We start from the raw sequence: 27,603 nt of genomic DNA on the forward strand, positions 1-27,603 counted from the left end.
TGCTTGCTTCTATGAAACTCCCCTGCAACTACAGAGCAAGATGTCAGAATCTAGTTTTTTTGCCTTCCAAAACTCTGTGTTGTAGATACTCAGGGCTAAGCCAAGGTTCCAACTTATTTGAATGTAGTCCCAGATGGGTGCAATAAAGACTCTCAGTTGGCTATAAGCTGTATCTGAGGGGTCACTTCTGGTAATATACTCAGAACAGCTATATTTCCTGGAAATGTCAGAATCCACATCCATGAGGTCTCACCAATATTACTGCCCTACTTGAGCAAAACAAGCACAAGGATGACACCAATAGGCAGCTAACATGATCAGAGAAATCCCATAGGGTGTTAACCATATACAAAGAATTACAATTACGGAATTCCAAGAACTGGAGAAATCATCTTCCCCAGGGAAGAGCACACCAATTGGTTATTCAATACCAAATGGTCAGCCTGAAAACATGCACACAAGTAACATTAAATACAGTGAACTGGCTGTCTTTTTATATTTGTATACACACACACATATACATATATATGTGTGTGGGTGTGGGTGGGTATATATATATATATATGTATATATATTAGTATATATTCATATATAATACATAAATATACATAATTTAGGAAAATGTTACGTACATAATAATAGCTATTAAAAAGAGACTGTGAATTTGAAACAGAGCAATGGGGGAGTATGTGGGAGGGTCTGTGTGGGGGAAATGATTAACTATTTTATCTTTAAAATTTTTTTTAAATCTTAAAAATAGAGCAATTTGAGGGGAACAAAGAGGAGGCAGAGCTGCCTGGAAAAGGCCTGCTGACCTGTCAGTGCCTGCCAGGGGTTGAGCAGAAGCTCCCAGGTCGCTATGTTATGAGCTGTCAATCACAAACATGTGTAGAGGTGGGCGTGGCTTTTGGTGATTCAGATACCTGTGAGTCTTATCCACGCCTGTTAGGAAATCCTCACCCATACACCTAAATAAACTCATTGGCTGGCACATTTAAACTTTAGTACAATTGTTCTTTGGTCTGTCATTGGTTCCTTCTCTTGGGTGAATAGACATTTGTGTTGCATAGCATCAGGAAAAAAAAATCTCACATAACTTGAACAGAGAGACCATAGAATATAGGGGGAACATGAACCTAGAGATAGAATATGATCTCGTGGAGGTAGCTTACATCCTACCTCTACTCTGACCCCTGACCTAGGGGCCAGTTGCTAAGTCAACAGTGACCTCACAATCACTCTCTAGACTTTTCTATCCCTACGGTCAACATCCATTTGTATCCTGCCTCTGTCCTTTGTCACTACATCCAGAGGCCACATCCTGCCTCTGACTCCCACACCAGCCAATCCAGGATTCAGAGAGAAGAGTGACAGACTCTGTTGTAGGGCACAACTGAGATATCAACATGACAGAAGTGGTAGAAGGCACCGAGAATCTGATGCCCACTGAGAGGAAGTCCTTCTGGAGGACAGCTGAGGAGAGGCGAATGTCTGACCTGACCCGGGTGCTGGAGTGGCTGGAGCGGAGGCAGGGCAAGAAGCGTGGCCTTCAGGTGTGTATGATGGGAGAATTTGCTGGAAGACTGTGCAAAATTACTAACAGGAAAGAGAGTTGGAATTCAACACTCCCAAACAAAGGGCAATCATGTTTTAAACACTGGAGTAAGCTAGTGAGCAAGCCCTAGGGAGAGATGGTTTACCTTAGATAGGCTTGTCTTTGTTTCCTAATGGCAGTTATCATGATTGGGTTCCTCCTATCCTTCCAAAGACAGGATTACAATCTTTACTAGTGACTGTATTTTAAAGGATGGCTCCTGGTCCTTGAGAAAGATGCTTCTCTACGGAAAATGTAGGATGAGGCTAACAGATTTATATTTCAGAGGGAAAAGAAAAAAAAAGGTTGCTCAAATACAAGTGATCTGAAGTTGACACTCTAGAAAGCACTTGGGTCAGAGTCTTTAGTGAGGAGGAAGTCTCTAAAGTTAGGTCAAACTGTAGACATTGCTAGTATCTCTCAGGTTTGGAAACAGTCATAGACATTGGCTTATTGGTCCTCCATGTGGGTAACACAGCCCTTCTACTGTCCCCAGACCCTCCCTTTCTCCAGGATAGATCGTTCATTCCTACTCAGTTCCCACACTGAGATTCCTACTACAATATGTCTCCCTCCCCCCCCCCCCCCCCCACACACACCTCAGGGCCTGCTCTCACCAGCCAGTCCTCTTTCTCTGGAAGTCTTAGATATCAAATTTGCCTTTGGTTTCCTGAGAAGCTTAGGTCCCCTGGACCCATTGTCTATGAAAATCAAGTCAGGCCTGTGGAAGGTGGCACCCTCTTCCGAAAATACTCAGACCCAACATCTCCCAGCCAGAAAGGATGCTTGGATCCTAGAATCTACAGTCCCAGAGCTTATCGGTGACGATGGCATGACTAAGAATGACGGTCATCCTTAGCTACTCTGTACTGTCATGCACTTCTAGCCAGACTGTATGGCTGAGAGCCATGATTACCCTCAGCTGACAAACTAGAAAACTCTATCAACAAAGGTCTCAGCGTCTGAACAGGACAGAGCAGTAGCTCAAGTTCAGATATAGTCAGTCTCCACGTCTGAGCTTTGTTACAGCTTGCTCCGATATCTCCGCAGTTCCGTACTCTGCTTCCAGCAGACGCTTGCCTGCTCGTCTATTTACTCCTCTCATGCAGCCAGAAGGACCTCTGATAGCCTGTCTGTCTCATCATCTGGGGTTGAGGGTGGTGGAGGGCTGGCTGTTGGATCTCTTAAAATTCAGTATCAGTCTCAGGAGTTCTCTGCTTTTCAAGGTTAATAGGTCCCCATCTCCTTTCAGAGAGATGATGTCCTACTGTTTCAGCAGCTTTGCCTTGCAAGTAGGCTGCAGTATAAGTAATTTGAAACCTAGAAAGGAAACAAATTGACATTTAAAGCACAAATCTCCATCCATCACCATGTGCCCCAGAAGCATCTAAATTTCTGAAGAAGGGTGGCAGGTCTTTCATGGGAGAAGACCCTTGGTTCTCCATTCCTCTTTCACTGGGTCAGGCCTGCAACCCTGATTTTGCCCCTAATTTGGTGGCTCCCTGTGCACTGGGGCAGCACCTATCAGAAACTGAAGGGAGTGAAGATTCCTTTGGGCCGTGTTTCCAGTGAGTTCAGGCCATTGTAGTGAGGAGTGTGCAGTGAAGAAGAGCAGTTCATATCATGACAGCAGGAAGAAGAGAAAACGCCAGAAAGGGAAGGGTAAGCTATTGCCCTTACTACATGCCCCCAGGAACCTACTCGTCCCAATGGGCCCTACCCCCCACTCTCTCCACTACACAATAATCCTGTTATGAATTCATCAAGAGATGAATCTGGACTGGGTCAGATCCCTTGGGATCTGATTGTTTCTGGAAACATCACACACATACACACACATACAAACACATGCTCTGTTAACCTCCTAGGTGATTCTCAGTCCTATCAAATTGACAGTCCTGCCTGAACAGCACAATTCCCTTCCAGACTCCTGATGATGATGTGGGCACAATGGTCACTTGGTCTGATGAGCCCTTGAGATCCAGAATTATCTATGTCACAGAGGACTTTGAATTACTGTCTTCTGCATGTCGCTTGGGTCTAAGGCTCTACCACATCACATTCCCAGCAATCTCCCAAACCGACTGAATAGAACTGTTCTGAGTAGCTCTCTGGGGACATGGGTTCTGGAGTGTCAGAGTGCATCCTGGAGGAGGAAATACCCTATCCCTTATTCCACCTGCAAACCCAGTCTTGACACAAACACTAAATAACTCTTTTCTCACTAAGCCATACAACACCATGCTGACATGAACCAGCTGCCCTTCTTGGAAGGGAGCTTTATGAGTCCTGGCGTTGAGTACTGTGCCGGGTAGTTTTTCTGTCAATTTGAAACAACCTAGGATTATCTGGGTAGAGGCAACTTCAACTGAGAAAATGCCTCCATCAGATTAGTCCATAAGCAAGTATGTGGGACATTTTTATTGATTGATTGTGGTGGAAGGATACAGTTCACCGTGGGCAGTTGCCAGGCCTAGGCATTAGGATTCTGGATGCTCTAAGAAAGCAGGCTGAGCAAGCCATGGAAATCAAGTTTCTGCTGGGGTTTCCACCCTATCTACCCTATTTACCCTGTGATCAGGGCAGATAAGACAGATAACCCCTGTCCTCCCAAGTTGCTTTTGGTCATGGTGTTTTATGAAAACCATAGAAACCAAACTAAAATAGATAAACCCTGGATTTTCTGTGTTGTCCATTGCCAGCTCAGCAACCAGCCCACATCCCTCTCAGGGTCTTCCTATCACATCCAGAGAGCAGTTATTGTGTATGGACCCCAAACTGAACCAGAGAGAGAACGGGCATTTGCCCAGGGTAGTGCAGCCACTAAGCAAGTAACAGGGCAAGGTGACCTGGAACTGAAGCCCAGGCCGTCCAACCTTGGGAACCACGAGTGGCATACTCTGAAGTTGGTCGACCTGATCTTTCCCACTATAGTTCTGCAACCTCTCCCCACCTTGATAAGGCTGAACAGGCTACTTCCCGGGTGGTGTTATCCTAAATGTGCTCTGAGAAGCTCTTTATCCACAGGAACTTGGAGGTCCTTAGGACCTGTCCACTCTGCTTCCATTAGGGAATAGCAAAGCCATCACAGGCCACAGGCAACTCACTTCACTCATTCAAGAGCAGATCTCAGAATCCATCCAAATAAAAAGCCAGACATGGTGACCCCTGGACATCTAGCACAGGGGACTGGAAACAAACAGACTCTGAGGAGTCGCTGGCCAGCCAACCTAGCCAAAATGTTGAGCTCCATGCTCAGTGAGAAACTCTGTCTCAAAAATAAGGTTGGGAGGAATTTGAGGATGGAGGTCAACCTCTGTGGCCTCCCACCCTTAGTAACATTAGCAAGCATCTGCATACACACATTCGCGCGCGCGCACACACACACACACCACAAACACACCAACACTGTCTACTAGTAGGAGCAGGGAAGCCAGCTCCTGGAGATCTGGGGTCCTTTGGGGGTCTTGTCACAGATGCCAGGGATACATGCCAGGGTGGTCCAGAGGCCAAGGGACAGTGAAGGGACAAGAGGCTCTAGAGTATTGGTACTAAAACTTGGTTTCCCACTTGCCAGGAGTGTCCTCCTATTTAGAGACAGTGGGTAGAACCCGCACAGGATGGCTGCAGAGCCCTTTATCCTGCCTTTACAGAAAAAGAAGGAAGAGACAAAGAGTACAGAAGAGAAGGCAGGAAAGAAAAACGTAGTCACTAAGAAGAAGCTAGAAAAAGACAGCCGCAAAGTGACCTTCCACAAGGTAACCACCTCTCCCCCTCCCCCAGAGCTGCTCCTCTACTATGGTGTCTGCCACCCTGAGACACCTCTCTGAACAATAATGACACCCCAAGAGATGAGTCTTCTGCACACACACACACACACACACACACACACACACACCTTGCAGCTTCCCCAACAGTCTCTGCTTTCCTGCAGTCCAGTTTAAGGGTGAGCATCTTACATTCCTCCACCCACATCCCTCCATACACCATGTTACCAGGGCCCAGAGAACCCTGTAGGTACAGAACACTCAGTCCTGTACCTACAGGGTATCCCAGACCTGCCTGCGAGCATAGGCTGCATGTACCCTTATGAGACAAGGAGAGATAAAAGTGAAGTCTCAGGAAGCCAGCATGGAAGACACTTCTGCTCCCTGGAACTCTTCCTGGGCTCAGGCCAGGTCCTCGAGCAAGCTGGGGAAATTTCTCAGTTTGGGTTTAGAGGATGCTGAGCAAGGTCCTCTAAGCAGAGCATAACTTCTCTCCTGCTTTCCAAGGGCTACGTACGTCCTGTCAAGAAGAAGGAACCCACCATTTACCGCAAGAGAAATGAAATAGACCTAAAGAGCAAGCGTCTGAGCATGATCACTGCCAACTTCAGGGATAGCAATAAGAAGGCTGGTAAGGAAAATACACGGGCCCTGGGATACCAGAACTGACCTCCCTTGGCCAATTTCTAAGAGATAATGGAAGAGCTGCAGCATCCATGCCGATCCAACCTGTGTACATAGGAGCCAGGAGCCAGCATGCAGGGTTCTTAGGGAACCACCCAGGGTAGCATTTGACAATCTGGGTATGCTGTGGATAGGAGGGGAGTGGTTGTTGGTCTCTACATTGTCAGGAATCCAGCACAGTGTGATACATGCTCCTGAACTATTCCGGTGAGGTCCAAATTCTCTAACTCAAACACTATGACAATGTCTACTACAGAAGGTGCCATCCTGGTGACCTGACATCTGTAAAATGGTATGCATTCCTAGAGAGGGACAGGCCTGGGTTACAGTTTACAGCCCTGCTCCACCACCACACCCAACTCAGCTGTGTTATCCTGACCATGCTCTGGGTCTAGATTAGCCACATATAGAATGATATAGTGACTACTTTCCCTGCAGTGTGGTTGTGAGGTTGCAACCATAGGGGGCCTATAAATCACCAGCCTGACACAAGGAAAGGCCAGTGAGGTGGTGCCTGCCACAGGGCTGGAAAACAGATACATTAAGCTTTTGTTGTGCTTAGACTCTTGGGGGACAAGCTTGAGGTGCAAGTGGGATTTCTGCGTGCCCATGTAGAAAGTTGGTGGGATCCAAGCTTTTGAAATAAAAATGAAAAAAGAAAGAAAGAAAGAAAGAAAGAAAGAAAGAAAGAAAGAAAGAAAGAAAGAAAAAGAAAGAAAGAAAAAGTTGGTAGGAATTTGGAGCAGGGGTCACTAAGTTGTTCCCCCTTGTGTTCCAAAAGAAATTCCCTCCACAACTTTTCACTAAGTACGCCAAAGCCGTGACAAGCAAACCAAAGCCTCTGGTCTGACACAGTTTAGTTTGACAGAGCATCCCTCTAAGGACCGCAGGGCTCAAAGCACTGTGGGACACTGGATTGAAGCCACAACAGCACATTAGCAGAACATGCATCTAGTCCAAAGAAGCTATGCAAATGATCACCCATACACACCTCCCTTTTGGTCAATGCACTGTGGTTATAGGTAGCTGATCTGTGCTACTTTGTGGGTTCTTCTTCTTCCCCACGCTTTATCCCCCTGGTTTCTTCTCCTAACACTACATAGAAGAGAAGGGATAGTGGGGGGATGTGGAGAGAGAGAGAGAGAGAGAGAGAGAGAGAGAGAGAGAGAGAGAGAGAGAGAGAGAGATAGATCTGAATCTGATTTCCTTCTCTTTGTTTCTTCTTTGATTGACACGGCTACTAACAAACCACAACCAACCTCCCTAAATGACCAGCAGTCACCACCTCCTCCACCTCTGGGGTCCGACCATTTATGTACTCTCTGAAAAGTTCCCAGAATTCCAAGTGTCATACAGTTGCAGACATTACCTAAAGCTGGCAAAGCTCTGCTTCTGCTGGAACGCAGCGCGAAGCAAATCATAGGCAACTGCCCCGCACAGTCCGAAGCAGCCCCACAGCCCTACATCTGGGGTTCAAATGAAAGCATGCGCTTACAATATTTCTGTGTTTTGGAAAGAAACCAGAATTCTAAAAACAAAAAAATAACTAGAGTTATGAGATATTATCTCTCAGGAAAAGTGAGTGAACGGGTAGTAGAAGCCCTGTTTGTTTTCTTTGGACCTATTCTAACTGTTCTTAGTATATAAAGCTATATACATTCTCAATTAGAAATCAAAATCAAGATGGGAAGCTCCGTACTCCAGCCAAGCTCTGCGACTCCCCCGTCATCACTGTTACCCCAGAGGTGGCCCTGTTGGGTTCTTGCTTCCAGCAGAGCCCCCACTTCTTCCCCTGCCTCCCGAAGCCTTGCCATTGTGATTTCTGCCAGACTCCTCACAGGAAGTCTTTGTGTGTGAGCAGACTTTACTGAGACTTTCAGGGGCAGCAAGAGGGCAAGAATCCACATCACAGAGGTGCATCGCTAACAAACCAGAGGCTGCTCAGGACACCCCACTTCCATTCTTCAGACTCCTTTGTCTCCTAGCCCCACAAAGGTTTTCTTGGCTGCTCTTGTAAGTAGGGAAGGCTTCCTGGGGTTTTCTGAAAGTTCCAGGCTGAGTTTAGAGTTAGACAACCAGAAGCCCTGGGATTCATTGTTGCCAGCTCTGCCTGTATGAGGCGGAGAGCAAAAGCCTGCTCAGGAATTCTTCCTCAGTCTGAGTTCTGGGGGCTCTCCTTCCTCCCTCTTTCCTCCATCCTTGCCTCTGACACTGCACTCTCCACCCCACGCAGTGCCACTGACTGACACTTGATCTTAGCCAAAAGGCCGAGAAGCAATCTGACTGACTTTTTACTTAATCTGATTTGTTCTTCTGTCTCATTCCTAAAGAGAGCTATGAAGAAATTTTCCTAAACAAAATTGGTCTCTTTCCTAATTGAACCTCCTGGCAGCGGAGTAATGGTTTTCACCTCACATGAAGGCTGACTTGCGGGCAGTTTTTCCCACTGTTGTCCTCTTACCCTCTTCCTCACCATCGAAGACAGATTTACCTTGTCTGAGAACTGGAAAGTCTTGCTTCTTTTGATGTGAAACAGCCCATAGCCACCGGAGGGCAGTAAAGGGGTCCACGCAAACACAGGAGCAGGTGTTTAGAGGCATCAAAGAAGCACCCGCACCTGTCCATATTTGGCATCCAGGACTGAGTCAGGCTGAGCTTAGCCACAGTAAGGACATATTCCTATGCAGTCTTGCAAGCTACCTTAGACAAGCAGGCGGGATCTGAACTGGGAGACAGGATGGAGATCAGGCAGCCTCAGTGTAAGCATGAAGCCAGTTACCTGCCTAACTCCCAATGCTACCCTGAACTATACAGGCTCAACAAAGCTTTGCCCACCTCAGAGGAGGACAGTGAAATTGCCAAAGCAGAAAGCAAGCCATCCTTCTTGGTACCTTCCTCCTTCAACCTTCATGACCTGGTCGAATGTTTCTCCGGTCTTTATGCCTTCACCTGTTTATCTTCCCTTTTCCTTCCCCACTGTTCTCTTAATTTGCACTTAATCCTCCACTGAACTAGCTTCTTGCAGCTTCCCCTTCTATGGCTGCCACATTCACCTTCCTAATTTGTGTGTTTATGTTTAATGTGGTTTTCTTCACAGTGTTGCCACTTTCTTTTATTATTTTCTATAATAAAACTCATATGGTGGGTAAATTACCACAAAGGAATTGAAGATCGCTGAACTGACTAAAAATAATTCAAAACTATCTTAAAGCCTAATGAACTATAAGGCTACCATCATTGGACAAGTATCCTCCAGTAGATAGGAACTAGTACTAAGACCCACGACAGGACAATGTTTCAAAAGTGCCTTGGACCACCCAGTCCTAATCCCTCTCCTCAGGGCTCAGGCTGCTTATGGAAGAGGAGGGGAGCGACCTAAAGAGCTAGAGGGGATCAGAGAACACCAAGAAAATAAGGCCTTCTAAACACAGAAGGTCCAGCACAGAGACTGTGGCAGCACACACAGGGCCTGTACAGGTCCAAGCGAGATGGGGTCCCGGTGCTGAGAGGGATATGACATGACATGAGGTCCCATCCCTAACCAAGAAGCCATCTCCAATTGGCAACCACTTGCAAAAGAAAAAGAAGTTGTCTCCAGTGAAGTTTTACTGGGTACATAGACCACACCTAATGGAAAACTCCATGCCCAGCAGATATCACCAACACAAAATGAACTCAGTGCTATTCTTAGAGGTGTGTTGTTGTTGTTATTGTTGGGTTTTGTTTGCTTGTTTGTTTGTCATCTTATATTTGTTGCTCTGTCTCAGAGTTTACAACCTTACTGCCCTTTTGCTTTTGTATATTAATTATGGCTTCTGCTCCTGTGTTTTTATGGGTTCTATTTGAATGATAGTAGTGGTGATATTGTGTCTGTCATTGTGTGCACTTGTGCACATGTGTGCATATCTTGTGCTTTTTCTTTGTTTTCTTTTTTAAATTCTGGGGTTTTGTTTGTTTTGCTTGTTTGATTTCTAGAAAGGGAGAGGGACGGAGAGAGAGAGGGAGACAAGAAGAAAGGAAGGGAGGGAGGAAGAGAGAGAGAGAGAGAGAGAGCATGGAGTTAGATGGGTGAGGATCTGTGATGGGTCTGAGATGGGGGAGAGGAAAACGTGAAAAAAATTAAATTTAAAAAACAGGAGATTAAAAAATAAAGCAAGTGGGGCTGGAGAGATGGCTCAGTGGTTAAGAGCACTGACTGCTCTTCAAGAGGTCCTGAGTTCAATTCCCAGCAACCACATGGTGGCTCACAACCATCTGTAATAAGATCTGATGCCCTCTTCTGGTGTGTCTGAAGACAGTGTCAGTGTACTCACATATATGAAATAAATAAATCTTTAGAAAATTAAAAAAAAATAAAATAAAACAGGCAACAAAATGAAATTAGGAAAAGAATATTTGAATAAAATGAGAAGTACAGGGAAAAACAAAACAGAATTGCTTTAAAAAAAAAACCAGAAATCTAAAAGTCTGAGAATCACATAGTGTCTAAAATGGGACAAGCAATGGCACATTTTCACAGCATAGCCAATGAAATAGAAGATACCTCAATTCAAAGACACTTTTGATATGATCTAGTGAGAGGGACAAAAAGAAAATTCAAGAAAATAAAATAATGCATGCATCATGGCTGTCCAAGAAAGAGAAGAAAGACCAGCGGCAGATCATCTAAGGAATAAACGAACCAGCATGGTCAGAATAGTGTGCACCTTTCCTTTAATCCCAGTACTCATCAGGTAGGGTTAGGAGGATCTCTGTGAGCCTGAGGCCAGCCTGGTCTGCAGAGTAAGTTTCAGGCTAGCCAAGGCCTGAGGATACCCTGTCTGTAAACAAATAAATGAATGGACGAATGAAAGAATGAATGAATGAAAACGTCCAAAATTTAGGGAGAGGAAAAATTTACAGGTTCATGAGACCCCAAAACAGCTATACTAAATTAAATCCCAAGTCTAAGAAGAAGAAAAAAAGATTGAAAGCAACCGAAAAGTAACTTTTCTCACACAGCGAGCTTCCAGAAGACTGAATTTCTAAATGGAAATGCTGTAGATATGGACACAGGTAAATGACATATTCAAAATTTTTTAAAAAGGGACACCCAATACCCCAAAATACTAACCAAGTGAAAGCTGTGCTTTAGAAATGGAAGAGACAGGGCCGGGCGTGGTGGCGCACGCCTTTAATCCCAGCACTCAGGAGGCAGAGGCAGGTGGATTTCTGAGTTCTAGGCCAGCCTGGTCTACAAAGTGAGTTCCAGGACAGCCAGGGCTATACAGAGAAACCCTGTCTTGAAAAACCCAAAAAAAGAAAGAAAGAAAGAAAGAAAGAAAGAAAGAAAGAAAGAAAGAAAAAAGGAAGGAAGGAAGGAAGGAAGGAAGGAAGGAGAAGAAAGAGAGAGAAAGAAAGAAAGAAAGAAAGAAAGAAAGAAAGAAAGAAAGAAAGAAAGAAAGAAAGAAAGAAAGAAGGAAAGAAAGAAATGGAAAAGACAAGCAAACATGATGGCACATGCCTGTAGTGCCAGCACTCAGGGGCTGAACATGCAGAGTCACAATTCAAGGCCAGCCTAGCCTACATGAGACCCTGACTCAGAGAAAAGGGGGTGGAGGCAGTCAGGATTTTTTTCCGAACAGGCAACATTGGAAGGAGTTCATCTGTACTGCAGCTAGAGCGTGTCTTTCAACAGAACTGAGGGGATATGTATTAACAACATACACACTAAGGAATGTAACACTCTCCCTGGTAACAGGAACTATAGTCAAACTCAGAATCTGTGGCATTGTAATGCTTGTGATGTAATATAATGGCTCTATACAAATCATATCCAAAAGTAAAAAGTAAACATGTCTTTTAGATTTAATTTTGCACACTTATGTGGTGTGTAGTCCATATGTGGGTGTGGGCCCATGCATAAAGGTTCCTGAAGAGGCCAGTGTTCGATCCCCTGGAGCTGGCGTGACAGGTACTTGTGAGCCCCCTGATTTGGGGTTCCAGGAACCAAACCCAGATCCTCTGCAAGAACAGTGCGTGCTCTTACCTACTGGGCACGTCTGCATCCCCCAAACCAAACACCTTAAAAGCTATAACTATGAGACATATCCAGTAAGGGCGAAAGTTTTTAAATTTTTTTATCTTTCATAATTGACTGTATAGTATTGGTACACATTCACCCTAATTGTGGAACTTACCAAATTGTTGTGAGCATGCATTGTGAGGCATATATTTGTTATCTTGTGTGTCCACTAGCAAGTTTCATGAGCTACTTATGATTATGAACTGGGGTTGTTACTTTCCCCCAAAGGTTAATAAAGTTCAATATATTTAGAAAAAATCTATAGCCATACTGCTTTCCTAATGAATATGTAAAATTAAAAATTTAAATTGTGGGCTGGAGTGGGGGGTGGTAGTTCATGGGTAGAGACCTTGCCTAGAACAGGAGGCTGAAGTTCAAAGCCCAGCACCACAAACAGAAGCCATTTCTATGTCATCAAGGCTAACTGCTCCGAGCTTAAAATACTCATGGTAGTCATGGAAGAAAAACCTGTAGTAGATATGCAAGCTATTAGGAGAAAGGGGGCAAAACACCACAGCAACACACCAGGGTGGAGGGGAGGACAAAGAGAAACAAAAGGCGTGCAAGACAAAGTAGCAACAGTAAATCCTTGTCCTTAAATATAAAAGTCTCCCCAGTCCATTTGTGTGATTGTAGCAATATTGTGCACCAGCTAGGAGAAAGCCTTATTTTCCTCACTTGGGAGAGCACACGGCTCAGGGATATGCTGGCCACAGCACCTGCCAAGGACTCTCGTCCTGTATCATAAACAGTTGAAGGGGAAGGGCAGCTGATGTGCTCAGGAAAGGAAGTGTGGAGAATGGACTCCCTATGTGACAACATGCTCTCTGGGCTATATTAACCAGGCAGCTCCCGGACAACCCACTTTGCCCACACCACTCAATCAAGGATTTCGGTTCCAACAAGTGAGTCTGAAGAGTACGTGTAATCTATAGCATTTGCTAATCCAAATAGACTAGTTGGAAAGCTTAAAAAAAAAAAAAAAAACCTAGCTATGCTGACCGCAGAGACCTGTTTGAACTTTTAAAAGCACACATGGGCTGAAAAGTAAAGGCCTGGAAGAAAGAGACTGTGTAAATGGAAAAGGCAGGAGGTGGCTGGACGGGTATCAGATGAAATAGACCATGAAGGTTATTATACAGCAGTGAAGAGGTCAATTCGTCAGAAGACCCAACAGTTGTAAATATCTATGCATCCAACCTTGGATCACCTGAATAGATAAAACAAATGTTAACAGCACTGAAAGCAGAAATAAATAGCAAGGCAATAATAGTAGTGGATTCAATAACCTAGAGAGGGGGAAATGATACATCATCTGGACAGAAAATCAATTGGGGGGAGGGGGAGCGCAGATTGGAAAAACACAAGACCAAATGGTCCTCACAGATGCACACAGAGCGTCCGTCTGTCTAAAGAGAAGCCTCTGGGCTTGCTTCTCAAGCAGGATGGGTGCCCTCCAGGATAGAGTACACATTAGGCCTCAGATCCATGAAGATGTCTTCTCCGCATTTAACCAGACTCAAAAGAAACTGATAAATAGTGCTCTGGAATATCCCAGAAGTCCAAAAGTACATAGTATGAACCTGGAGACGGGAAAAGGGAAGCCTCGCACACAATCACCGAAGGTGGCCTGCCCCTGCATCCCAGGTGTCGATGAGTACAGGCGCTGCCGACAGAAATAGAAAATTGCAACTAAATAAAAATAATAATAATAAACCCTAAGCTCATGTTAACAGAACAAAGTAAATAACAAAGATAATTATTATTTAGACTCTCATACAATAAAATGGCCAATGAAACTAACAGTTGATGTTTTAAGGAGGTGGCCAATTCTCTAGCAAGACGAACTGGAAAATAAAAAAGGTGATTTTATACATAAAATGTCAACATTACAGATGCCACAGAAGAGCAAAGAACATGAGGAACTGTTATAACTGACTCAATATCAATAAGTCATTGCCTGTAAGAAAGTCAACCCCTAGAAAAACGAAACCTGTCAAAAGTAATCAAACCAATAGAAAGGAGATTGAGTCAATAATCAAAACCTGTGATTAAAAGCCCAGAGCCTGATGGCTTCATGGGGATCCATATCAAATGTTCAGATGAGAATCAATGCCAATCCTTCTCAAATTTTTCTAAGCCACAGAAGAGCAGAGAATATCCCCAAAGGACCTCCGTGTCCTGATACCAAAGTCAGTTTTAAAAAGATGGTGAGAAAAAGAATGTCATAGGCCAGTACCCATTGTAACAGCTGAACCTAGCCAAATCTAGCACACACTAGAATGACTGCCACAATGACCCAGCACAAGCCACCCCCAACATGGAAGGATGCTTAACACACAAAAATCCACACAGTGTGCTGTAGTAGCAGAACAAGAATAGAAATCAGGTCAAAAGTTTCTGTCCAGATTCAACATCGTTTTATGAGATAGACTCAATAAATCACAGGAAATTCACCTCACCAGAGCAGAGACCACACATGACTAGACCACAGCTGATGTCACACTCACAGTGAAACCCTGAGATGAGGAACTAGGCAAGGGTACCCACTAGCCCTTTCCATTCACCATGACACTGGATGCCCTGGCCAGAGCACTTAGGTGAGAAAAAGAAATCTGAGAGACCAAAACCAGAGAGGACGAAATAAAATCATCAGTTTTTAGATGTCATAGTCACAAAATTTTGAAGACTTCTAAAACAAATAAAACACAACTGAATTAATGAGCAAATTAAAGTTAAACAGATTAGAATTGATTTTATTTCAGTTTTACTGGCATGCATTCATCACCCATAGCAATGGGTTTCATAATACATTGTCACCTGTATCACGTATTCTGACCTCATTCACCCTTTCCTTACTAGTCTGTCTTTTCCCAGATAACTTCCATATCTACTTTCATTCTTATTTAAACATAAATGAATTTATGTACACACACACACACACAATTTAACATCCACATGAGAGAAAACTATTGTGTTTATCAGTCTGGCTTATTTCACTTAACAAAAGCTGAAAAGAAAATTTTTTATGATTTTATTCTCGTGTGTGTGTGTGTGTGACTATGTGTGTGTGACTATGTGTGTGTGACTATGTGTGTGTGACTATGTGTGTGTGTTACTCAGGACAGAAGAGGGCATCAGATGCCCCTGGAGTTGATGTTACGGGCAGTTGTAAGCTGCCTGATGTAGGTGCTGAGAACCAAACTGTAAGAGCAGCAAGAATTACCCACTAAGCCATCTCCCCAGCCCCTGAGAAGAAAGTTTCCAAGACAAACATTTATAGTGGCATCTAAACAATAAAATACTTAGAAGGTAAGATACAGATGCTTTGAAAACCATAGGACAGTGCTGAAGCCACAGACAAAGGGACCTTGGTCCACAGATTGGAAAAATGCTCTCAGATTTTCAATATTACCCAACATAGTCTACAGAGTCAATATAAGATCTGTCAAAATTCCTATTGGATTTTCACAAAGAAATAGAAGAAAAAAGTCAGAGGCATCAGATTTCCTGATCTCAAACTATTCTCTAAAGCTGTAGTAATCAAAGCAGTGTGGCATCAGGTTAAAAAACAACAGAGACGTCAGAACAATAGACCATCGCCTAGGAGTAATCCCACTCATATGATCAGTGAGCGTTTGACAAGGGTGCCAAGAACATACAAAAGAGAGAATAGTCTATGCAGTGAGTGGTATTGGGAAAACGGATAAACATATACAAAGGAATGTACCCTATGGCACCCAAGACAAAAGCAAAAAAAAAAAAATCTCAGTAGGTTGAAGATTGAACTGTGAGACCTGAAACTTATCAAACTTGTGTAATTAAACACAGGGAGGAACTCTTTAATGTTGGTCTTGGCAATGACTTTACGATATCGCACACACACACAAACCACAGATGATAACTGCAAAATATAAACCAAAGGAACATGTCAAAATAAAAGACATCTGTGCAGCAAACTGAATCTTCAAAAGTAACTAACAACCTGCCTGCCAAAGAAGAGTGGACATCTGCTGTGGTTTGGAGATGAAGTGGCCCCTAAAGGCTCCTGGGCTGAAGGCGTAATCCCAGCTGTTGGAGTCAGACATCAGAGGTGACTGGGCCCTGGGACCGCTGGCTCTGTAGGTGGACTCACTGATGACTCCTCACACAAAGGCATTGTTGGAAAGTATTAGAAAACAGGAGGTGAAGCCTCAAAAATGTAGGTTGTTTGGGCAGGCACTGGGAAAGCCTCCTCTGCTCTCCAGGGATGCCCAAACATTTACCCACTCTCGATTTACCACAGTCTTGGAAACAATGAAAGCAGCTGACCATAGACTGACTGAAGCCATTCACCGAAAATTAAATTCTTTATCCATTAACTTTCTCATGTATTTATACAGTGACAGAAAGACTAAATAATATCCAAGCATACAGTGAACTCATAGACAACAGCAAAAGCCAAAATGTTTTTAAATATAGGTAAATAATCAGTAAACAATGTTATCCCAAAGATGTTACGTAGAAATACATCAAGTTCCTAAGAGCAGGTTCAAAACATTAGTCATCAGGCAAGGTAAGCCAAATTCACCAAGAATATAGCCGCATCCCTATCAAGAGCTGTGATAACTGATCTTGGTTGTCAATGTGGCTACATCTGGAATTAACTAAAATCAGAATGGCTGGGCACGCCTGTGCGGGTTGTTTTTTTCTTACTATTTAAAGTTAGAAGACCTACTTCTAATCTGGATCTTTGAGGTGAGAAGATATACTTTTAATCCAGATCTTTTGTAGTAAGAGTCACCTTTAATGTGGGTCACACCTTCTGCCTATATAAAGGACACAGAAAAGGGAAGCTTTTGGCCTTTGCCTGTTTGCTCTCAAGTTTTCTAGCAAGCCCATTCCTTCATTAGCAGTAGAACCTACTTCTTCAGGATTTTGAAGTGTATTGAAAACCAACTGAGACATCCAACCTCATTGAGTGAATTACTGGATTCTTGAACCTTACCTTGGTAGACAACCATTGTTGGATTTACTAGACCCAGCCTTTAAGCTATTATATATGTATGTATATGTATATATACACACACATATATACATATATATACATATATATATTACATGTATGTGTGTATAGGTGTATATATAAAGATTTATATATATATGCTTATATAATATATGTTTATATGCTTATATATGTGTCTGTTATATATTACATGTGTCTATAATATACATTTTAATATTATGTATTACATGCATAATATATAATATAATTACATTACATTTATATTATAATGTATCTATGTGTATTATATCTATATAATCTTTACAATATGTAAAGATTTATTAGAATAATAAACTCTACTTATAAAATACATTATAATATGTAGATTAAAGAGAGAGACTCATTTAATCAGTTCTGTTCCTCTGGAGAACTCTAATATAGTAGCCAAAGCCACAGAGGGTCCCACCTCACGCCACTCAGGATAGCCAGAATCAAAAAACAAGCAAGAGCAAGGACCAGCAAGGGTGTGAAGAGAAGAGAGCTTCACACTGTTGGTGAGACTGTACTCTGGCAGAGCATCTTGGAAAACATAAAATTTCTTTTTAAAATTAAAAGGAATTGCCATATAAGCCGACACTCCCACTCATGATACACAGCCAGGGAAAAAGAAAACAAAGTCCTTAGGACATCAATGGACTTGTGCAACACTAGAAATGGTAACAGCCTAAGTGGCACTGATGGATGGGTGTACACACTATGGAATGTTAGACAGGCATGAAAAAGAAGTAGTAACTTCTATATTAACGACATGGAAGGATTGAGAGGGCTTTGGACTAAGTGAAAGGTTGGAGGAAGACAATTGTTATGTGAGCCCATGTGTATGTGATCTAAAAATAGGAGACTGGTGGTTTTTCTGAGGGCCTCAAGGGTCAAAATGGGGATACTCTTGTCAAAGGTGTAGCCATTCAGTTCAAGATAAAGTCCCGAGACCTTCACAGACAGCAGAGTGACAGGCTGAGCAAGACAAAGAGCAAGTTTGCTTCACTACAACTTAGTAGTGGGTACTTGTTCAAACTTCAGGAGGCTGACCCCGAGGGTTTATTTTAGGCATATTTAAGCACAGCACAATTTAGTAAAAAACTATTCTGCACATGATTAACTCAATCCCAAGTGCACAACAAAGCATACACAAATCTCCTTGGGGAGTAAAATAAGCTAAATATACAACAGATGTGATTATACAAAAACTCTCGGTAAAGTCCATGAAGATAGGTTCTATAGATTGACAGAAGAACAAAAATATATGATAAGGGCCTGGGGGAGGATCTAGTGCTGGAAAAGTCTCCAGACACACAGGTAATGCAAAGGTCACCAGGCTGGGAAGCAGTCCACTGCGGCTAGAAAGCAGTCCACTGCGGCTGGAAAGCAGTCCACTGCGGCTTTCTGGGTGGGTAACAGACACTGCAGTCCTTCCCTTGAAGGAACAACTCTCGGTGCCTGGCATTCCAGGATCCCCTAATGCTTGTGTGAGCACAAAGACCTCCGTGCTCCCCTCCACTTGAGCTCTAAGACAATGGAGTCATAGTCAGTGTAGTTAGCAGCCCTGCGTGACACGCTCGAACTTGCTACACTACTGTGAGAAACACAGCATTACAAGCTTCCAACTTGCTAACCGGCTACACGGAGAGTGTAACCATGCTGTTGGATGCCTTAACATGATGGCTTTAGTCACATCCCAATCCAGAAGTACAAATCTTCGTCGTATGCATTTTAAATACAAGCAAGGTTATTTGTCAATTATACCTCAGCCAAGCTATACAAAGTACGCCACATTAGATGAACACATCAGTAGTGTGGATGTGACTGGGTTTACAAACTGCTGTTTCCGATATTGGTTTCTATTCGATTCTATCCCTGCCTGCTCCTTTTTCTTCTACCCCTGTGGGTCATTTTTGTTCCTGCCTCCTCTTTCTTAGTTTGTGATCCATAAACCTGTTGCACTGGCCTGAGCCTGCACCTCACTTCTCACAGTCTCCTCCTCTTCCTGCCAGCGTAAGGGACCTACAAGGAGACATTTCCATTTCTTGCCCCTTCATGTTATGCTGCCAGCACCATAGCTCTCCACATGTTACAAGTTCACAAGGCACCAGTGGGATTTCACACACACACACACACACACACACACACACTCACTCACTCATATTTGCCTGCATTCCAAGTGTTCTTCATTCCTTTGCGTACATCCAGAATTCTGTCTGGAGTCATCTCCCTTCCCTTGAAGCTTTTTTTTTTTAACATATCTGAAAAGAGAGTATAAGATTTTGCAGCTTTTGCACATCCAAAGAGGTCTTTATTTCACCTTTGACTGTCCTGACTGTGCATCGTTTTGTCCCAGGTCGAGGTCTCTACAGCCCCTCTCCCTGCTGGACTCGGTGGTGCCAGTGGGAGTCTGGAAGCTGGCTGCCCTCTGGATCCTGATACATCTCATTCTTAGGCGTCCTTTCAAGGTCTTCCTCTAAAGGGTTGCCCAGTGATGGGCCTCACTGTCATTTGCTTTGTACTTTATATACTTGTGTTGGAGTTTTGCAGGGCTTCTTGGTTTCTAGATTTTATCAATTTTGCACCATTTTAGCCATTATTATATTTTCTTAGTTCCTCACTCTGTCTTCCGAACACCCTAATCACACGTTGAAATTCCTCAGGTCACTAGTTTCAGCCTTCTCTCTCTCCGTGAGTCATTTTGTGTCATCTCTGTGGCTATATCTCCAAACCTCTTGTCTTTGTAATTCCCAGTCTTGTGTTATTCCCATATAGTTTCATTTCAAACATTGTCATTTTTATCGCTAGAAGTTCACTGAGTCACTTTGAATCTTCTGTGCCCCTAGGCATGCTCATGTCTTGGTGAGCATAGTGGTACATTTAAATAGACATTTCTAGACTTTGGGGTGTGGCTCAACCAGTAGGGGACTACCTAACATGCACAGAGTCTTGTGTTCAATCCCCGAAACTATCACATAGTACCAAGCATGATGGGACACATGTGTAATTACAGGACTTGAGAGGTGAGAGCAGGAAGATCCGAAAGCTAAGGTTATCCTCGACATAGCATCAAGGCCATCCTAGGCTACATGAGACTCCCTCTCCCAAATGTAGGTACATTCTTTTTCTGATCTACCATTTCTACCACTGTGCCCCCATCCTTTCCTGCACTGCTGATCAGCACTGAGCTAAGAGGGGCTTTCCATCCATCTGCAACAGTCTATAGAGACATCTCCTGTTGCTGCCTCATTTTCCCTACATGGTCCACTCTTAATCAACTTGGAGGAGCTCTCCCTGTGTTAACCTGAATAGCTGTGCCTGCTGCAAGCTGGGACAGTCATGCAGTTTACATCTCTTCTTTCTTCTCGCCGTCTTGTGCTGCCTGTTGTCCCAAGTCTCAATGCTGTGGTCTTTCACAATGTCCAGGTTTCCTTTTAATTGTGTGGGAGGGCAGACCCTCACTTTCTGTTATCCAGCCTCGGCTGAAAACAATCTCCATTGACTTTTCCAGAAAATGATGGCCATACATCCTGCACCCTTTGTCAACATGAATAGTCATCTCAAGTCCCAAATGTGGCCCACTGAAAACCTAACTCATTTGTTTAATGATATACCAGAAGTGGGGATCATTTTTTCCCAAAAGGGAAGGCTTCAGGAAAAGGTATCTGGGTTCACCCTGAATTAGAAATGGGGTATCGTGTGTTTGACCAATAGCTTGCTCACTAGCTAAATGTATATGCTATGGTTGTAAAACGACACACACACACAGAGAGAGAGAAAGCCCTTGAATTGCCATAACCTCTAATAGTGTTGCTGTCCTTCCCACTGCAGGTCAGTCTGGATCCAGAAGAACATCGGAGAGCACAGGAAAGTATATGTTGTTGCTCTAAACTCCCTGATTTTCAGAGGAACCTGTGACAGTGCCCCATCCCTGAAACATAGCACCAATCTCACCATGCACAAGCAGACAGGGCTGAGGTCACCCAACCTAGCCACCTTGTCAGGGACCAGCCACAGACCAGACACCAGATGGGACATGAGGTGTTCTAAGGCTACTTTGTATTCATCTAAGATCTTGGGCAAGTCGAGCCACTCTCCACCCAATCCGCTGACCCTCACTGGGAGCCTGGTCCCATGGGATAGAGGGCTATCCTGAGAAGATTCCTGAATGTTGTAGAACTCGAAAGCTTACAGGGAAGAGAAAGCTTATGAGAAGAAAAGAATGAACCTGGCACAATGCTGAAAGCTGTTTTAGATTACAGAGGAAAGTCCACAATTCATAAAACCACACACACACTAGCATCAGGGTAACTTGTATCTGCAAGTTTAGAAATGTTAAAGATGCACAGTCATCTACATCTCTGTCTGTAGGAAATGCCACAAAAGAAAGCAATTCTATCAATTAGGAAATAGTGGGTTTCAAAGTCAGAATTCAGATGCATCCTTAAAACCAAAAGATTAAAAAATAAAATAAAATAACAAAGGCTAAGTTTGAGATAAAACAAGGAAATGCAAATGAGATGAGGTAGCACGGGGTAGAAAGAGATGTGGAAGAAGCAGAGATAGCTACTCTGAAATGTTAAAGAATGATTAAGAACCTTATACAGCCACAACCAAAGATGCAACTGAATAGGGACCACAGAAGGAATCTAGAAGAACCTTTTAAAATATATTCTGGAGCTGGAGGGATGGCTCAGTGATGAGAAGCATTGTCTGTCCTTGCAGAAGACTTGGATTTAGTTTCCAGAAGTCATGTGGTGGTTCAGAAATGTAAATTCGGTTCCAGGAGATCTGGCACCATCCTTTGGCATCCATGGGCACCAAGTGCACACACAGTGCGCATACATACATACATACAAGCAAAACACTCATATGCATAAAATAGAAATAAAGTGCACACACAGTGTGCATACATACATACAGCAAAACACTCATATGCATAAAGTAGAAATAAATCCTTTTTCTAAAATATGACTACTTGGGAACTTTCAAATACTCCTCTTTCAAAGTAAAAAGCTATAATAGGAAATCAGTCAGAGGCTGCAGTCATGCAGTTAGAGACACTATAGACTCACATCAAAGCAGAGGAAATCTTAAATTGCTTGTCAACATCACCTATATATTTCCCCAGAACAACAACAACAACAAAAAGCTTTCATTTTGAAGCATAACTATTTTGTTTATTTTTAAATGTTTATTTTTATTTTTCATATTATGTATATGCACACATATCTGAGTGTGGTTTTGTACACGTGTACACATGCCTTCAGAGGCTGTAAGGTGTCAGATCCCTGGAGCTGGAGTGACAGGTGGTTGTAAGACACCAGACATGGGTGCTGGGAACTGAACTTGGGTGCTGTACAAGAGTAATATGGAGTTTTAAACACTGAGACATCTCTTCAGCTTCCTAAAACAAGGATTTTAGAGAGATCTACTTTGTCCTAAAATACTCATGAGAAATGAAGTTAAAAGATACTCTTAAACTAAAAAAAAAATGGAGATTAAGAAACACATAACAAAATTACCTACATATCAAATAACTAATGCATGCAAGCCTATTGCATTTTAAACCCTCTCGGCACAGAGAAACCAACACAAAGAACGAAAAATAGAAGTAATTGTTCTTGCCTACATAAAACAAACACTAAGAGCAATAACTTGGATTTTTTACACCGTAATAAGGACAGACAGGAAAAGAGAGAGAGAGTAAATCATTGGTGAGATGAGGAAAAAAAAATAACAGAGGCCAAATACAATGCTTTCTGGGCAAGAAATCCTCGCACTCGGATACTAAGAATACTTGCACACTTTAAGACTTTTATCTCCGCTGTTATAGAGAGTGCAGCCTGCATGAGGGTGGTTGATACTGGCCTGTGAAGAACAAACCACCCACTGCCCCTCTAGCCTTACAGATCATGTAGACCCGGACACCTCAGCATTAACTTAATGAACCATTATAACTCTCTAGTAACATTATACCAAAAAGTACTACAACAAACTCACATATAGATGCGAGAAATACTAAAAAATACATTCAAAACATACCTAACCTGTGAAAATACATCAGATGCTCTGGTGTCTGAAGTAATCCCTAGCACTCCATGACTGAGCAGGCTGCGTCTCATGGGTGAGGGACCCTGAGATGTACTCACAGCAGCCAACTAAGGGAGAAGCCACACAGTAGTATCAATAGACAAAAGTCATTCATAAAACGAAGCCATCTTATTAACAAAAGATAGAAAAATAAATGAGACTGCCCAATCTCATTGGAAAATTATGGGACGCTAAAGTCATTTTAATTAAAACCTAAACCAAAATGGGTGTGGCTTCAGCCCGCCGCCCTTACTGTTTTAGACGGTCAAATGCATTGTGCCAAGAAGAATATACAGTTTTTAATAAATACTATGAGGAAGATACTTTCATTTCTCCAAAATATTTGCAAAACTCAAGGCATTCTAACTGACGATGTATTTTTGAAGCGATAGACTTTGCTCTGTACCAATCACAGCAAGTAGATGTGGAATGAGTAGGCAGTGTGCCATTTGGTAGTTCTGTAAAACACGGAGAGTGGTGGTTCTCAGCCTTCTTGATACCGTACGACCCTTTAATACAGTTCCTCATGTTGAGGTGACCCTCTCCCCCCACAACCATAAAATGATTTCCGATGCTATTTCATAACTGTAATCTTGCTGTGGTTATGAATCATAATGCAGGCTATCTGAGATGCAACCCTTGTGAAAGGGTGGTTTGACCCCTCAGAGGGGTTTAAATGTAGATCCAATGGTGTTAAAGAACCTAACAAAGAAAAGCAAAGGTGTCCCAGGTTTAGCTTCATGTTTGGTTCCTGTCAGACATTTCCCAGTTTCACTGCCTATGCAGCTGTGTGCTGTTCCTCTGTCCGGTGTGCCGTCTGCAATGGGTCTCCACACCACAAACTATGGCCTTTTAATCCCAGTTCAACTCTTACCTCTTCTGATCTCTTCTTCTGGGCTAATTCCCTTTAGATGACCTTCCTCTGGGAAGGGAGGACAGGAAAGATTGAAAGAAAGGAGCGAGAAGGAAGCTGAGCCGGAAGGCAGTTGGGAAGACTGGCAGGAGGGAAGCTGGGCTAAAGCTGAGGGCAGCCCTACAGGAGATCTTTCCAAGACTCAGATCTGCTTCAAGGAGTCTGTACATTCTTTTAGTTCCGTCTTGCTCACTACCACCACCCTTCCCTGCCCAACTCTCACCTCTGCCATGATCTAACTTCCTGGGGGCATCTTCTAATTTCAGACATAGACATCAAGGATGTCATAGCCCTAGAAACCAACAGTCGGGTAAGCGCTTTCCGAAGACAAAGCTCCGCAGATCCTGGACTTCAGGAAGGCATGTTTGGCAGCCGGAGGGCAGGCATCCTGAGAGATTGGGCAAACAAGGCTCCCGACAACAACTATGAACGCAAGCTGAAGAGCCTTATGGAGAAGGGCATGGAGCCCAAGATGGAGATCAGCAAGATGCTGAAGCCAGAGGAGGTGCTGAGCTGCCGGTGAGCACCACTGGGGCCTCTGGGCAGGCCTAAGACAGCAGTGTGTAAACGTGTACCTAAACATGGAAAGGCAGGCCTAGGTCAGTAGGCTGTGAACACATGCCTGGACATGCAGGGGGGCCAGCCCAGCCTTACCTGGCTCTAGCTGGCAAAGAATTGCTACAAGGCCAAAGCCCTGGGTTTCCCAGTAGTCTTTACTATCAGAGGCTACAAGTAATATATTTAGTCCTATTAGAATTCCCAGGATGAACAGCCCGGGGTGGGGGGCAGGCTGCCATTTTGAGCTCTGCCTCTGGAACATCACACTTTCCATTTGCTTCACAACAGAAGCCATAGAGATTCATTAGAAGGAAGAGACAGGTTGTCTGTGGCCTCTTTCTCACAAAGAAAACTGCCCTGAGTTCCGTCACTGGTGAGCTTGGGCAACAGCGTCTATATTGATTACTCTTCTGTTGCTATGCAAACACCACCACCAAGGCAACTTGGATGAGAAGGAGATTCTTTGGGTTTTTAGTTCCAGAGGGGTCCTTCCATGGTGGCAGGAAAGAACATTGGTGAGCTCAGAAGCTGTAGGCCCAGTGGCAGGAACAAGAAGCTCAGAGTTCATGTCTTCAAACACAAGCAAACTAGAAGTAGGGTGAGACTTTCTCACTCCCTCCATCCCCCCCCAATAATGCACTTCCTCCACTAAGACCACTCCCTCTTCGACCTCCCCAGACAGTGCCATCAACTGAAGGACCCAGTATTCAAATAGCAGATCCTACAATGGACATTTCTCACAGTGTCACTGTCCCCAGTGACCTTCTGCTGTGTTTGGGGTTTAGATTCCCAAGACAACCATGAGCCATCAACTTACCCTGTTCTTTTCTCACAGTTGGAATGGAACCCAGGGCCTTGCATGAGCCAGGCAATGTTACACCACTGAGCCACAGCCCCACTTACCTCTTGCTTCTTCTCCATCCATACCTCATAGCCAGGTCTCCACTCTGAAAACACCCGAGGCCAGTGCCATCCTTAACTTCCAGGCAAAGTTAACAACCTTCAGCTGAAGAATTAAGGCAACAGAATAGCGGGGTCACTCTCACCAAGCTGGCAGCAGTATAGCCATCTTAGGTGAAAGTTGGCCTCAGGGCCTAGAAACTAACCAGTGCTACCCATTGCTCCTGGAGACTAAGACGTGAAGCAGGGATAGAGCCAATGAGAAGCAACATCCAACCAAACGCGCTTACAGGAACAAGCAACGGTGTGGCTCTAATGATGCTCAGCTCCACAGTGGAGGCTTCTTTCCCACCCAGAGCAGGAGCACTGAGACAGATGACATCCATGATGTCACTGGGGAGGCATGCAAGACCAGGGTGAAGATGGTACAGTGGGGTCTTAAGGAAGCCACATGTGAAAGTGCTGGTCCACCACACCACCCTGGCAGACTCTCCTGGGAGGGGAGGGCTAGAGCCATAAACAAAGGCAGCACATGGACCAAGAGCCCACAGGCACAGGCACAGGCACAGGCATGGCAGAAAGCTGGTGATGGCAACACAGCTCCTCCTTGTCAGCCATAACCAGCCAGAAGGTGGCTCGTAACATCTATTCTCTACAAAAGCTGGAACCAAGAAGGCAATAGAATAACACACTCTGTTATCCCAGCACTCAGGAGCTGAGGCAGGAGGATTTTGTGTTTGAGGTTGTCTGAGCTACGTAATGAGATCCTGTCTCAATATAACTAGATAAATGAAGTCATTAAATATAAAGTCGGTCCCAAGGTCAAGGTTGACGGAATAAGGAAACTGTCTGGATCCCACAGCACAGATAGGATCAATTTCACTCTTCAGCAGAAGGCAGAATTGCAAGGCTTTAGAAAACACTTTAAATCAATGACCTTGTTGTTTAACTGTGTGTGTGTTAAGGAAGGGCACGTAGGCCTGCCCCTGAAGCTCTGTGTGTACACACTCGAAGGCCTCCAACCTTGGCTTAGATTCACTGCCTGCAGCAGTGAGCAACACACCGTGTTCCACCCTCTTACACATAGCACACTCCACATTAGCCATCTCCTCTTTCTTCCTGATGCTATTCTAACAGAGTCTTCCAAACAGGATGGCCTACTCTGTACCTGGCTGTCACTCTGTGGGTGGATCACCCCATTTCCCAAATGAACACCTGTCTTTCCATAGCAGAGCTTCTCTTAACTTCCGTGGACTTTGTGCGGTGTCACGACTGAATGTCATGACTGAATCATTGAAAATTAGCCTGTTTTCTTTGGTGATACCCACGGTGATGCCTGGCAAGTTGATTTCCAAGAGTTATAGCACCATGAGTTCCTATCGTCTCTGCCACCTTCAGGGACACACAGAGAAGCCAAGCCAAGGTCTCTTGCCTGACCTCCTACTTAAGGTCAACCCCTTTGCCTCACCTACTTCTTTATTTTTGTTACTTTGTTTGCTTGTTTTGTTTTTCTGCTTGTTTCTTTGTTTCTGGTTTTGTTTTTGAGACAGGGTCTCCATATATAGTTCTGGCTATCCTAGAGTTTACTATGTAGACTAGGCTAGCCTCAGACTCACAGAGATCTGTCTCCTCTTTCCAGTTTGTTGGGATTAAAGGTGTGGGCTACTTCACCAAGCCCAAAACCAATGCCATTTTAGTGAAAGTCAGATCCCGTGGCTTCTTGTCACCTCTCCCTACCTTCTCTTTAAGGTACCTGCGTTTGTCCAAGAACAACATCAAGACCTTGATCAAGCTGTGCAAGGATGCAGGGATGGATGTGGACATCCACCCCCACATGGTGGAGGCCGAGATAGACGCAAAGAAGATCTTCGGACATCGATTAAGCGTAGCGCTCTAGCCGCTCTGCCCACTGGAGACTCACTCCCTTAGCGACTAAGCACCCTCCTAACTAGCTTCTGTAGACCGCACCAGGCGAATAAGTCAAATGCATCACACTAGCTGATGTCA

At 43.9% G+C, this 27,603-nt stretch overlaps 1 protein-coding gene across 1 annotated transcript; it reads left to right on the top strand.

Moving 5' to 3' along the window:
- The first annotated feature begins 1,263 nt into the window (after positions 1-1,263).
- Positions 1,264-27,603, top strand: C8H16orf78 (chromosome 8 C16orf78 homolog). Its single transcript, XM_021170779.1, has 6 exons — positions 1,264-1,553; positions 5,248-5,352; positions 5,869-5,992; positions 20,964-20,999; positions 24,405-24,657; positions 27,346-27,603. Exons 1-6 carry the CDS (start codon positions 1,407-1,409, stop codon positions 27,491-27,493), a joined length of 813 nt encoding a protein of 270 aa, XP_021026438.1. The 5' UTR covers positions 1,264-1,406; the 3' UTR covers positions 27,494-27,603.

The sequence above is a fragment of the Mus caroli genome, chromosome 8, assembly GCF_900094665.2.
Source record: "Mus caroli chromosome 8, CAROLI_EIJ_v1.1, whole genome shotgun sequence".
Classification (NCBI taxonomy): Eukaryota; Metazoa; Chordata; class Mammalia; order Rodentia; family Muridae; genus Mus; species Mus caroli.

Excerpts from the sequence above, each read along its gene's own strand:
- C8H16orf78 (XM_021170779.1), top strand. The coding sequence starts at position 1,407 with ATGACAGAAGTGGTAGAAGGCACCGAGAATCTGATGCCCACTGAGAGG. Across the intron at positions 1,554-5,247 it reads GCAAGAAGCGTGGCCTTCAG|AAAAAGAAGGAAGAGACAAA; the intron begins GTGTGTATGATG and ends CTGCCTTTACAG. Across the intron at positions 24,658-27,345 it reads GAGGAGGTGCTGAGCTGCCG|GTACCTGCGTTTGTCCAAGA; the intron begins GTGAGCACCACT and ends CTTCTCTTTAAG.